The sequence below is a fragment of the Crocuta crocuta genome, unplaced genomic scaffold (genome assembly GCF_008692635.1).
Source record: "Crocuta crocuta isolate KB4526 unplaced genomic scaffold, BGI_CrCroc_1.0 scaffold655, whole genome shotgun sequence".
Taxonomy (NCBI): Eukaryota; Metazoa; Chordata; class Mammalia; order Carnivora; family Hyaenidae; genus Crocuta; species Crocuta crocuta.
In genome coordinates this window covers 784,667-797,110 of record NW_027528348.1, presented here as the reverse complement: position 1 = coordinate 797,110, position 12,444 = coordinate 784,667, and the positions used below count along the sequence as shown (strand labels likewise).

General features: G+C 39.9%; 1 protein-coding gene across 1 annotated transcript in view; it reads left to right on the top strand.

Moving 5' to 3' along the window:
* Positions 1 to 15: 15 nt before the first annotated feature.
* DYNC1LI1 (dynein cytoplasmic 1 light intermediate chain 1) overlaps positions 16 to 12,444 on the top strand; it is a 38,870-nt gene continuing 26,441 nt past the window's right edge. Inside the window, exons 1-2 of the mRNA XM_077753698.1 lie at positions 16 to 229; positions 432 to 505. Coding sequence (XP_077609824.1) covers positions 84 to 229; positions 432 to 505 — 220 coding nt within the window. The 5' untranslated portion in view covers positions 16 to 83. The remainder of the gene's footprint in view (positions 230 to 431; positions 506 to 12,444) is intronic.

Here is a 12,444-nt window from a genome sequence, read left to right as displayed (position 1 = left end):
ATCCGGGTTCCCGCCGCCGCCACCGCCGCGGCTGCCGCCTAGCTCATTCAGCTTTGCCGGGAGTGGTGTGATTCCCGACCAAGATGGCGGCCGTGGGGCGAGTCGGCTCCTTCGGTTCCTCTCCGCCGGGATTAGCCTCGACTTACACGGGCGGCCCCTTGGGTAACGAGCTAACATCCGGCAACGGCGGCGCCGCAGCGGGCGACGACGAGGACGGGCAGAACCTTTGGTAACGACCCCACCCTTCCCTGGGTCCCCGCGGGCACTGCCGGCCCTGCGGACACCTCGGGATCCCGTGCCCGCCGAAACTCGGCGCCGGGCCCAGGCCACTGGTTCTCGGGCAGCCCTCGCTCAAGCGCACCGAGGCGGGGTGTCCCTCCCGCGGTGGGGTCCCGGCCCCCGGCCTCAGCGTGCGCCTTGCTCCCCGCTAGGTCCTGCATCCTCAGCGAGGTCTCCACCCGCTCGCGCTCCAAGCTCCCTGCAGGGAAGAACGTACTGCTGCTGGGTAAGTGTCCCTCGCCTCGCTTCGCCCCGCCCGGTCCCCACCCCGGCCCGGGTCAGGGTCCGCCCGCCCGCTCGCTCGCTTTGTGCGAACTGCCGGGCCTGGCCCCGCCCCGCCCCACCGCCGGACCTGTCGCTGACAGCTGGGGGAGCAGGGGCACGGGGACCCTGGCCCCGGTACCTTTGGGGACCGCCTTCCCCAGAGCCCTTCCTCCTCCCCTGCGTGTGGAGGTGGCCCTGACAGTCTCCTATGGGAAGGACAGAATGTGATATCCCAACGGAGGGATTCTAGAGGCTTGGAGTTTCCCTAGAAAATAAGGACGGTTTTTCTTTCAGAACAAAAATTAGTAGCAAGAGGCTCTTTGCAAGAGCTCCAGTGCAAATGGCTTGCCATTAATATTTAATAGCTGACTCTTTGTATAATTGACAGGGAAGCTAGAAATTGAGACCTGGTAATCGTGATAAATGTTCCTATTTGATTCAGCTTTTCGGGTACAATGGACTCGCATTGCAGATGCCTTTTTAATGGTCACTTACAACTCTGATATTTGTAAAAAGGGGTGGAACACCTTACTAGTCCAGTCCCTTGGAGCCAAATGCTTGTAGTAAGGTGAAAGGGTCTAATGGCTCAATTCTCCTGTTCTGTATTTTCTCTTCTCTCTGGAAGTTATATGTTTTGTTTCTTTACTGATTCTGAGGATATGCATAGAGGATATTGAGGGAGAATAAATCACTGATTCACATTTTTGCAGGCTTAGCTCCTGAGTCATTTACAGAAGACATTTCTTTCATATTCTTTAAATGTGAGATATAGATGCTTGGCTTATAAAATGATGGTTAAAACTTAAAACTTTGGTATTGGTGTGTCAAGACTAGTTTTATGTACATCGAAAAACAGGAAACAAAGAAGTCAAATGCTACTTGATAGGGCCTGCTTTTAATAGAAATGTTTAGGTGGAAACAAATTACTTATTTTTCATGAATACCACCAATGTTGAATATATGATTCTTGATGTTCTTTAAAGTTACAAGGAGCTAGCTGAAAAATTAGTTTTTACTTTGTTTTTAATGTGATTGAAAGTACCTACTGCAGATTAGCCTGGATTCAGTCACAGCTTTATAATCTTAAACGAGTTCCTGGGTATCTACAAACCTCAGTTTCTTCATCTTTAAAATGGATATTATAGAAATAATAATGCCTCCCTCTTAGAGTTATGGGGAAGACTGAATGAGATAATACTTGTAAAGTGATAACAGCACAGTGACTTTTTGTGATGGATTTCTCTCAGTTAGAAACTGTTCTATTAGAATTCTTTTTAAATATTGAATTAGTGTCCACATTAGTGATATTTATAGGGCAGAGATGGATTAGGGTCCAAAAGCAAAAAAAAAAAAAAACCACCAAAAATTCCAGAAAATATTTTAAGTTTATTAATTTAAAGAAATTGCTGTTAATTATAAACTGAAATGGACTTACTGTGACCTCATTGAAGTGGATTATTTTTTAATTACTTCAAGTTAAATAAGACTTCTTTTCAAATACTGTCATTCTGAGGATAAGATTCCTACATAGTGTTTTCATTTTGCAAGTTTCTCGTATTATCCGTGTGTGTTAGATACTATTGGATGATTCTGTTTGTAGTGAAACAAAATTGACAGTTTTGTTCACTTTTGATGTTCTGTATTTGTGCTGAGGTTGCACCAGGCTTTTCTTTTAACCCCTTTTTTAACCTGCCTTTGACACTGGATCAGAGTATGCAACTGAGTGTACTTAGAGGCCCTAGACACTTCTATCCTTCCATACTTAGAATAGATTAAATTTCCTGCCTTATGGGCTTAATAGTTTGTGAGGCTCCGTCTAGTATCAGTTTATAAAAGCTTGAAATTTAAAATTTTTCTTTGAGTACTATTGGGATTTTCATCAAAGTCCTTTTCAGCTTTGGAAGAGCAGATTTTTATACTGATTACATAAATAGGATTAACTTTTCAAAATACCTCTAAAGATTTCTTAAAGATATTTTACCATCACATGTTAGGCAGCATTCAGTCTGTGCTGGTGGAGGGAAGAAATATAGAAATAGAGATTGTGGCTTCCTTTGTTAGGAGCTTAAGGGTGCTAGGCAGAAAAGGATGCTTGGCCCTAATATGCCAATGAATTATGGCGATCTCTGGAATTATTTCCGAAAACAACCTGCAATAGGAACACTTAACAAGGCTTATTTACTGAAATGCAAATTGCAGTTTAACCTTAGCTTGCCACGTGGTTTCTCCTCCCTGTGCCTGTGGGCCAGAAGGATCAGGAGCAGTGGTGTATACAAGTCTATGGGCCATTCTCAAAGCATTTTCATAGAAATCTTAGTTTATCTGCTCTGCCCCCCGCCCCCTTCTTTCACCACCTCCAAATCTGAGAGGTAGATACTAGCACCAATTTGTAGATGAGATCATGAATTTTAAAGACCTGTTAAGTGAGTTTTCCAAGGTCACACAGCTTTTAAGACCCTGTGTTCTGTGACTGGCCTGGCTTTCCAAGTTGATATTAAGTCCTTGCAAGGGAGAGAGTGCCACATATTCCTCCTACTGCATAATTTTTTAAAAAGGCTATCTTTGAGTAAAAACACCAGTAACTGTTTTGTAAAATCCATACATTTGTTGGATTCTAGGCTGAAGCTTATTGAGGACACCACTGGGCTATGACACTTGTGTTTAAGGTGTCATTTAACGTGCCTAGACCGGACCCTTAGTGAAACCCAGAAACACTATGACATTAGTATTCAACCATTTTCTTTCTTGAAATATTTTGAGAATGAGCTTCAATGAAGTTTTTAATATTAAAGACAAAACTTCTAGTGCATGTATTTTAAGTAGGATTTAACTTATAAATTGACCCTTGAAGAACCATTTTTTCTTCTTTACCCTTTATATTTAATCAACTTTTACTACAGTGTTTGTAATTATATTTTAGTAGCTGCTTTTTAAAGGGCACTTACTCCATATCTTGATTACTTTCCTATGTTTTGTTAAGAAAACTCCCTAAGGAAAATAATAGTACCTAACATTTATAGAGCACTTATATGTACGAGCCATGGAAAAGATTGTTTACAGAATTTGATTATCCGCTTAAAGATCAAGAAACAAACAGAGCTGTTAAGTAAATTGCCATAAGGTTACACAGCCAGAATCAACATCAGGAATCTAAATAGTGTAGCCTACCTCCAGAGCCAGTATTCTTTTTTTTTTTTTAACGTTTATTTATTTTTGAGAGCTGGATGGGGCAGAGAGAGGAGACCCAGAATCTAAAGGAGGTTCCAGGCTTCCCACTGTCAGCACAGAACCTGACATGGGACTCGAACTCACACACCATGAGACCATGACCTGAGCTAAAGTCAGGCACTCAACTGACTGAGCCACTCAGGTGCCCCATATAATTTAATGTTTTTATTTATTTTTGAGAGACAGAGAAATAGAGTGGGGGAGGGGCAAAGAGAGACAGAGACTCAGAATCTGAAGCAGGCTCTAGGCTCTGAGCTGTCAGCTCACAACGTGGGGCTCAAACTCACAAACTGGGAGATCATGACCTTAGCCAAAGTCGGATGCTTAGCTTAATGGACTGAGCTACCCTGGCTCCTCCAGAGCCAGTATTAACCTATACATTGGACTGTCTCCCTAAAAGAAAAGGGAGCTTTCTTTGTAGGAAAAGTAAGATGTTAAAGGAATTTTATCTGATTCTCTGATGTATCTGTTTCACTGCGAAAAATCTCATTGATTTAGATTAAATGAATTAATTGTTTTACTGAGATACATATGTAATCTTGGCCCCCGGCACAGTGCCTGGCTTATAAATAGAACATCAGTATAACTTTATGATTGGAAGCCAACATAAATTAATGAAAACTAGTTGGTCCTTTGGCAAATCAGGTCTTTCTCATCTATAAATTAAAATATTTGGATTTAGTGATCTCTGAAATCTTATCTGATACACATTCTATAATTTTTTAAAATTCCAAAGCTGTGAGTTATTAAATATTTTTAAGTTTCTTTTTATTTGTGTATTTTGAGAGAGGGAGAGAGAGAGGAGAGAGCGATCACAAATGGGGGAGGAGCGGAGAGAAGGAGAGACAGAATCCCAAGTAGGCTTTGCCCCAGTGCAAATCCGGATGCGGGCCTCAAACTCACAAGCAGTGAGATGACGACCTGAGCCAAGATCAAGAGTCAGGTCTTAACTGAGTCCACCACCCTGGCACCCCAGGTTATTAAATATTTTTTAAAAAATATTTTGAGGACTACCACAGTTGGGCTTAAATTAAAGTATTCGGGTGCCTGGCTGGCTCAATCTGTAGAACACATGACTCGATCTCCAGGTTGTAAGTTCGAGTCCCGTGGTGGATGTGGACATTACTTAAAAATAAAATCTTAAAATATTTCCTTGTAACTGTGGCTGTTTGATTCCACCCAGGGAAGCAGCCTAGAGTCTCTCTATTTTTCTCTAAAGGCACCCTTCCAGGATTATGTGTAGTCGACAAAACCCCACAGAATGCTGAGCAGCTTCAGGAAGTATGTTTGAAACAGTCATTCTTTTCAGGAGTAAAATAGCTTCTGTTATGCTTGATTTATTGGTGGGAAACCTCAAGATACACGGTGGAACTAGATATCCATTCAGAGAAGTAACTTCTGTGTGAGGACTAACTTTGAAAATAATGAGATTATTCAGTCTGAAACTCTTAACTTGTGAGGAGCTGGGATTAAAGATCATCAAGGTTCCAGGACTTCTGGAAAACAGACTTTTATCAGTTGGAAGTATGTTAATGCTCTTTTCAGGAATGATTGGTCATGAGAATATGATGCAAAGAGTGGAATGTTACCACATTTTGATACTGATATAGATGATATTGCATTAGTAATTTTTAAAGAACTAACAAAATTATTTACTGCGTGTTATGTGCTAGCACTATTAAACATTGCCAAATATAACAATTTACAGTGGTCAGAGTCAGTGACCTGTTATGTGAAGGGCCAGATCATAAATAACTTAGGCTTTGCAAGCTATATGGTCTCTGTTGTAACTGCTCAGCTCTGCCCGTGTAGTGCCCAGACAGCCAAAAATAATTCATAAATAGATGAATGGGTGTGGCGATGGTTAACAAAACCTTATTTACAAAATCAGGCAGCACCAGATTTTGCCTGTGCATTGAGGTTTGTAGACCCCTGCTTTAGGGTATTATGGGCATCAATTTGGTCAGTAAGCACAGATGCCAGCTAATAGAGGTTTCTGGCTGATGGACTGTGATGTTTGGTGCATGATACAGGCTCAGTAAGTAGATGTTGAATAAATGATGACCAGCTGTTACTTAAGTATCATTGTTATTCCAGCTAGATGTATATCTGAATGTAGGTGTAAGAGGTGTTAGGAGGAATTCATATATTTCCTCCAGCACTGAGAAGGGAGCTCGAGCACACGTGAACAAGGGCACAGCTTGAGTTAGGAAAAAGAAAGGACCCAGTAAGTGAGTGACCATGGACTGATCTTTTTAGGCTTTATTTTACTTAAAAAATCAGGGATAAAAACAGATAATCTCTTCCTTCATTTGTTTATCAGACATTATTAGAATGTGCTATGCATAAAATGCTTTGCTGAATCATTTGTGGAAAACAGACATAAATAGGACTCCATCCCTGCCCTCCAGGAGCTTATAAACTCCTGTGGGAAAAGACTCAAAGAAGTAAAATCAAATATGTCAGTATGAAATAATTACTAAGTAGGTCGCTTAAGATTTTGCAGGAAAGCTGGTATCTGAGTAAAATTTTGCTAGGAAACATGGGGAAAAGAACACTATGGGCTGCAGACTGAGGAAGCATGTTACAGTAGCTGAAAGCTAGTGGAATACGCCAAGACAGCGCAGGTTGATGGAACCTTACCTAGAAGCACCAGGTCTCAGACTCAGCCCTTTCTACCATTTGAAGCTGTGAGACTGTGGATAAAGTACCACCTTCTGATCTGTTAACAGAGATTTTTTTTATACTTGGATTAAAAGAACCAAAACAGAGGCACCTGGATGGCTCAGTTGGTTAAGTGTCTGATTTTTTTAAAATGTTTATTCATTTTTTAAAAGAAAGATAGAGTTTATTCATTTTGAACAAGCAAGGGAGGGACAGTGAGAGAGGGAGAGAGAGAATCCTAAGCAGGCTCTTCATTGTCTGTGAGGAGCCTGATGCAGAGCTCAGAGTCAGGAACCATGAGATCATGACCTGAGCCAACATCAAGAATCATACACTTAACCAACTGAGCCACTTAGGAGCCTGTGCCTGATTCTTGATTTCAGCTCAGGTCATGATCTCAGGTTTGTGGGATCAAGGCCCGCATGGGGGTCTGTGCTGAGTGTGGAGCCTGCTTGAGATTCTCTCCTTCTGTCCCTCCCATGCACTTGCTCTGTCTCAGATAAATAAACATTTAAAAATAAATAAAAAGAACTAAAAGACATTATGTCTTAAAGCACTTTCTTCTCAAAATTGGAAGTTACTGTTTTATTTGAGAGAGCACTAGCAGTGAGAGGGACAGAGAATCTTGGGGCTCAGTCCCATGACCCTGATCATGACCTGAGCCAAAATCAAGAAATCGATGCTCAACTGACCAAGCCACCCAGGTGCCCCTGGAAGTCACTGTTTTAAATTATAAAGTAATACCTGTTTGCTGTCCAAGTGAGAGAAAAACATTTATGAAGGTAAGAAAATGAAAATAACATGTGATCCTACCACCTGGAGATACCGTGTTCATTTTTTCTATGTGTATGTATTTGTGGGGGTTTTTTCATTTTTTTAAGCATGCTTCTCACCCAGTGTAGAGCCCATCACAGGGCCTGAACTCATGACCCTGAGATTAAGACCTGAGCTGAGACCAAGAGTCAGACACTTAACCTACCGAGCCACTCAAGTGCACCTTTATATTTGTTTTTTAAACAAATAGGCTCAAACCTTATATACTGTTTTGAAAAATCAGATTTTTTAAATTACTTTATGTATTTTATGACAATAGATATAGGTTTCTCCCTTTTAGTGACTGAATAATATATTTAGCTATACCATAATTATAATTGATGAGAAGACAGATTATTATGTTTATATTTAATTTTCCACTTGCCCAGTATTATCTTTGGGATAAATTCCTAGAAGTTGAATGGCTAGGTCAAAAGTATTTATTTTTTTAGTCTTTTTTTTTTTTTTAACTAGTCTTTGAGGAAAGTTGTGCCATTTTACCTTCTTACCATCAGTACATGAGAGTTCTTATTTGTCTAGCACCATTGCTAACTCTAAGGATTGTTCACTTTAATCTTTACTTATTTGGTAGATAGGTTAAACATTGGCATCTTAATTTAAAGGCAGTTTAACTATAGAATATATAGCATATTTGTTGATTAAAAACTATTACTTCAGTGTGACTTTGACCTTCTGGAGCATAGGAACTGTTAATAGCCATTGGGATTAGCATTTATTGGCTGTTGTAAATGTTTATTGAATTAAGATCAGTGGTTTTCAGTTCATGTCTAGTCAACGTGAAAGTGAAGGAAATGATAAAGGATAAATTCTATCTAAAAAATTCTTTTAATGTTTATTTTTGAGAGAGAGCGAGCGCTTGCAAGAGAGAGCGCAGGGGCGAAGGAGGGACAGAGAGCGAGGGAGACACAGAACTTGAAGTGGCCTCCAGGCTCCACACTGTCAGCACAGAGCCTGACGAGGGGCTCCAACTCCTGAACTGTGAGATCATGAGAACCTGAGCTGAAATCAAGAGTCGGATGCTTAACCGACTGAGCCATCCAGGCACCCCAAATTGTATTTTTTAATGTGAATTACTGAATGATAATACTTAAAGGTAGGGCTTTGACCCACAGATGGGATGGGAACATCATGTATTATTCCTGTTACTTGGGTGTTCTGCTTTATTATATATCGTGCTTTTTTACAGAAGAGGGTTTTGAGCTCCAGGTCACACAGCTGAGCTAGGATTCAAGATTGGGCTTGTCTAACTTTCCACTCTACGTGTAATCCTTGACAAGTTAGAGGGATGTAGTCTTGAACAGCCATGCATAAATGCTTACTTACAACCACTGGTGCGGATGCTACAGCTGCTTAATAGCATCTCCTCCCTGGCCCCAGCTGGCAAGGGTCATCCAGATAACCTAGGGAAGGCCATGCCAAAGGTAGGAGTCCAAAAGCAGTTCCGGTGAAGACCCCTCATGGCTCTTTCACCAGAGCTTTCAGATAAAAATAGGGTGATTACATCATGCAAGGCCAAATAAAACAAATGTTAACTTCACAATGTTGGTGTCTCACTTGGATAAAGAAGGAACATGGCAGCCTAGATTTCCTTCTGTTCTGACTATCATGATGCCGTAGACCATGGTAGATCCAGTCTAGGTGTGGGCATGTGCAGCAAAGCTCTACATAGAAAGCAGGTATCAGGCATGTAAGCTTGTGCAAGGTGAGAAGAGCAAGCACAGTTTTTCGGCCTTCCATGACAACAGGAAAGGGAACTGGGAGAAATGGGAGGCAGAGGACCACTTATTTTACCTTTCGTCATTCCTGTGTATGTTGAGGGGGAAGACCAAAAGCTGCTCCAGGGACAATGGCAATGTCTGTAGTCTATAGTGTTTAGGAGCTTTGCTAGATTCTAACCCTGACCCTTCAGGGTTAACAAACTGCTTGATCTTTCAGATTATACTATTTCCCTTTTAGGATTATCGTGTGGATTATATGAGATGATGTTTGTAAAACACTTCAAACAGTGACATGCACTAGAAGTGTTCAAGATGGCTATTATTAATGTGTTTTGAGTGCTTAAGTGTTTTGCTTTGACAGCTCATTTTCATGTGATTCATGTTTTTATGTTATCTTTAAAAACACTGTTGCTGTCTTATAAAAGAACTTTATTTCTGGTGTATCACTGACTAAGAAGTAACAACTGGTAATAGGCATAGAACTTTAAATCCATCACCATAAATTTTGTCCGGTTTTACTCTCCTCTATTTAGAAGATGGGAAACAAATGGAAATACTTGTCCAGGTTTACACAACTAATAATAATAATAACTAATAATATTGTTACAGTTAGAAATCACATCTTCTGACTCCTCCCATTTCTAAATCTGTTAATTAAATTGTCATTATAAAGTTTATGGACTTTACATCTGGTTTGGAATTAGAGATCTGTTGAGATAAAACAATATCATGAGCACATCTTTACCTGTATACTGTTTTGATGGAGTTTATGGAGATTTTCTTTTATAATCAGTTTGGTTTTCAAATTTGAGCTGAAAAGAAGTAAGAATTGATGGCCATTATTGCTTTATGCTAAAACTAAAGTTCTTTTGGGGCACCCGGCTGGCTCAGTTGACAGAGCATGCAACTCTTGATCTCGGGATTATAGGTTCAGGCCCCTCATTGGGTGTAGAGATTACTTAAAAATAAAATTTTTAGGGGTGCCTGGGTGGCTCAGTCTTTTAAGCAGCTAACCCTTGATTTTGGTTCAGATCATGATCTCACAGTTTGTGAGATCAAGCCCTCTGTGGGGCGTTGGGCTCTGCACTGACAGCAAGGAGCCTGTTTGGGATTTTCTCCCCCTCTTTGCTTCCCACCCACTTGTGCATGTGCTCTTTCTCAAAATAAATAAGCTTAAAAAAAAATCTTAAAAAATGAAAAAATAAAAGCTGGGTTCTTTTGGTGCTTGGATCTTATACTTGATTCACAGAGAGTGACTTTTTTGAACAGTTCTCAGACAAATAATTTTCAATACAGACTTATTTGCTGTGGGGAATTTCACTGTAATGAAGTCAACACATCTTTCTTCCTTTGGTTCATCCACTAGGACAGGGTTTGGCCTATGGACTATTTCTGTATAACCACAAGCCAGAAATAGTTTGTTTATATTTGTAAAGAGATGGAAGGAGAAAAAAACAAAGATGAATATGTGATAGAGACCTTGTGTGAACTACAAAGCCTAAAATATTTGCTGTCTAGTTCTTTTTAAAAAAAATTTTTAAATTATTTTTGAGAGAGAGAAAGAGACAGAGAGCAGGGAGGGGAGGGGCAGAGAGAAGGGGAGACACAGAATTGGAAGCAGGCTCCAGGCTCTGAGCTGTTAGCCCAGAGCCTGATGTGGGGCCCGAAACCACAAACCACGAGATCATGACCTGAGCTCAAGTCTGCAGCTTAACTAACTAAGCCACCTAGGCGCCCCTGCTATCAAGTTCTGTACATAAAAAGTTTCCCAGCACCTGGATGAGGACATGAAAATAACTCTATTAGAATATAATTTGATCTAATGAAATAATCAGTTTGCTTAAAAAAAAATCTTTCAAATATGCCCTCTTCAAGAAAATCTAATAAAAAATGCAAATTTAGATAAAATATTTAGAGAATAACTTAACATCATCACTAAAGGGCTCTTTATAGAAGGACTTTCATCTTAGTCTACTTAAACAGGAATTCTCAGTACTGTGTAAGTGTATGTTTACAGATCAGTAACGATTTGGCTGGCACACTTAAAGCCAGTATGTCTGTTTCACTGCCAGCTGAGGCCAAGGAACTGAAGATAAAGCTTCTTTACAGTTTATTCATGACAGGTAGATAAATTCTTCCAACATTTCTTGAAGTCACACAAGCCCCATTGCTCTACTTGCCGCTTTGAAGATCTATTAATTGCATAGAATGAAATAATATGTAGTTATTTTTCTTTTATTTTACTGCCCAAACCGTTAGGGTCTGTGTTTTTTCAAAAATAACTTGGAATTTAGTGCCTTTTGTTTCCTGAATGGTTTGGTCATGAGAGAGAATTTTTACTTTATTTATTTATTTTTCTCCATGCTCTCCATGGCGCTTTTTGGCTTTGATAACATAGGAGAATTTTAAGCTTTCATTCTAAGTGATTCTAAGAAGTGTTTATGCGATTTTAATAGTCTGTATCATTGATTCTTGTACTGTAATGCCCCTTAGTGTCATAAAAGTCACCCAAATATTCCTATATTTCTGGGGAGTTTTTTGTCTTCAGTCTTTTTATTTATGTATTTAGCATTGAATACTTTTTTTTTTTAAGTTTATTTATTTATTTTGAGAGAGGCAGAGAGGGCAGGGCAGGGGCAGAGAGGGAGAGAGAGATTCCAAGCAGGCTCTGCACTGTCAGGTCAGAGCCCGAGACTCAAACTCACGAACTTTGAGATCATGACCTGAGCTGAAACCAAGAGTCGGATGCTTAACCGACTGAGCCACCCAGGTGCTCCTGAATACTTTTTTTAAAAATTTCACTTTTTTGATGCCCTCCCTCCATCCTTCTCCACCCCCCCCCCAATCCCCACAACCACCATTCTGTTTTTTATATCTATGAGCTTGGGGGATTTTGGGTTTTTTTTAATTCCATGTATAAGAGGGATTATACTGCATTTGTCTTTTTTTTTCTGAATTATTTCACTTAGCATAATGCCTTCAAGGTCCATCTGTGTTGTCACAAATGGCAAGATGTCATTTTTTTCTTATGGCTGAATAATATTGTGTGTGTGTATCTCACATCTTCTTTTATCCATTCACCCATCAATGTATACTTAGGTTGTTCTCTTATCTTTATTATAAATAATGCTGCAATGAACATGCGGGTACATGTATGTTTTCATTTTCTTTGGATAAATACCCAAGAATGGAGTTGCTGGATCATATGGTCAAAATACCAAAATTTTTAAGTTTTTGAGGAATCTCATACAATTTTCCACAGTGGCTGTATGAATTTATACTCCCACCAACAGGGCACAGGGGTTCCCTTTTCTCCACATCCTTGCCAACATCTGTTTTTCTTGTCTTTTTGATAATAGCCATTCTTTTTTTTTTTTTTTCAAATAGTTTATTGTCAAATTAGTTTCCACATAACACTCAGTGCTCATCCCCATAAGTGTCCTCCTCCCCCTCCCCC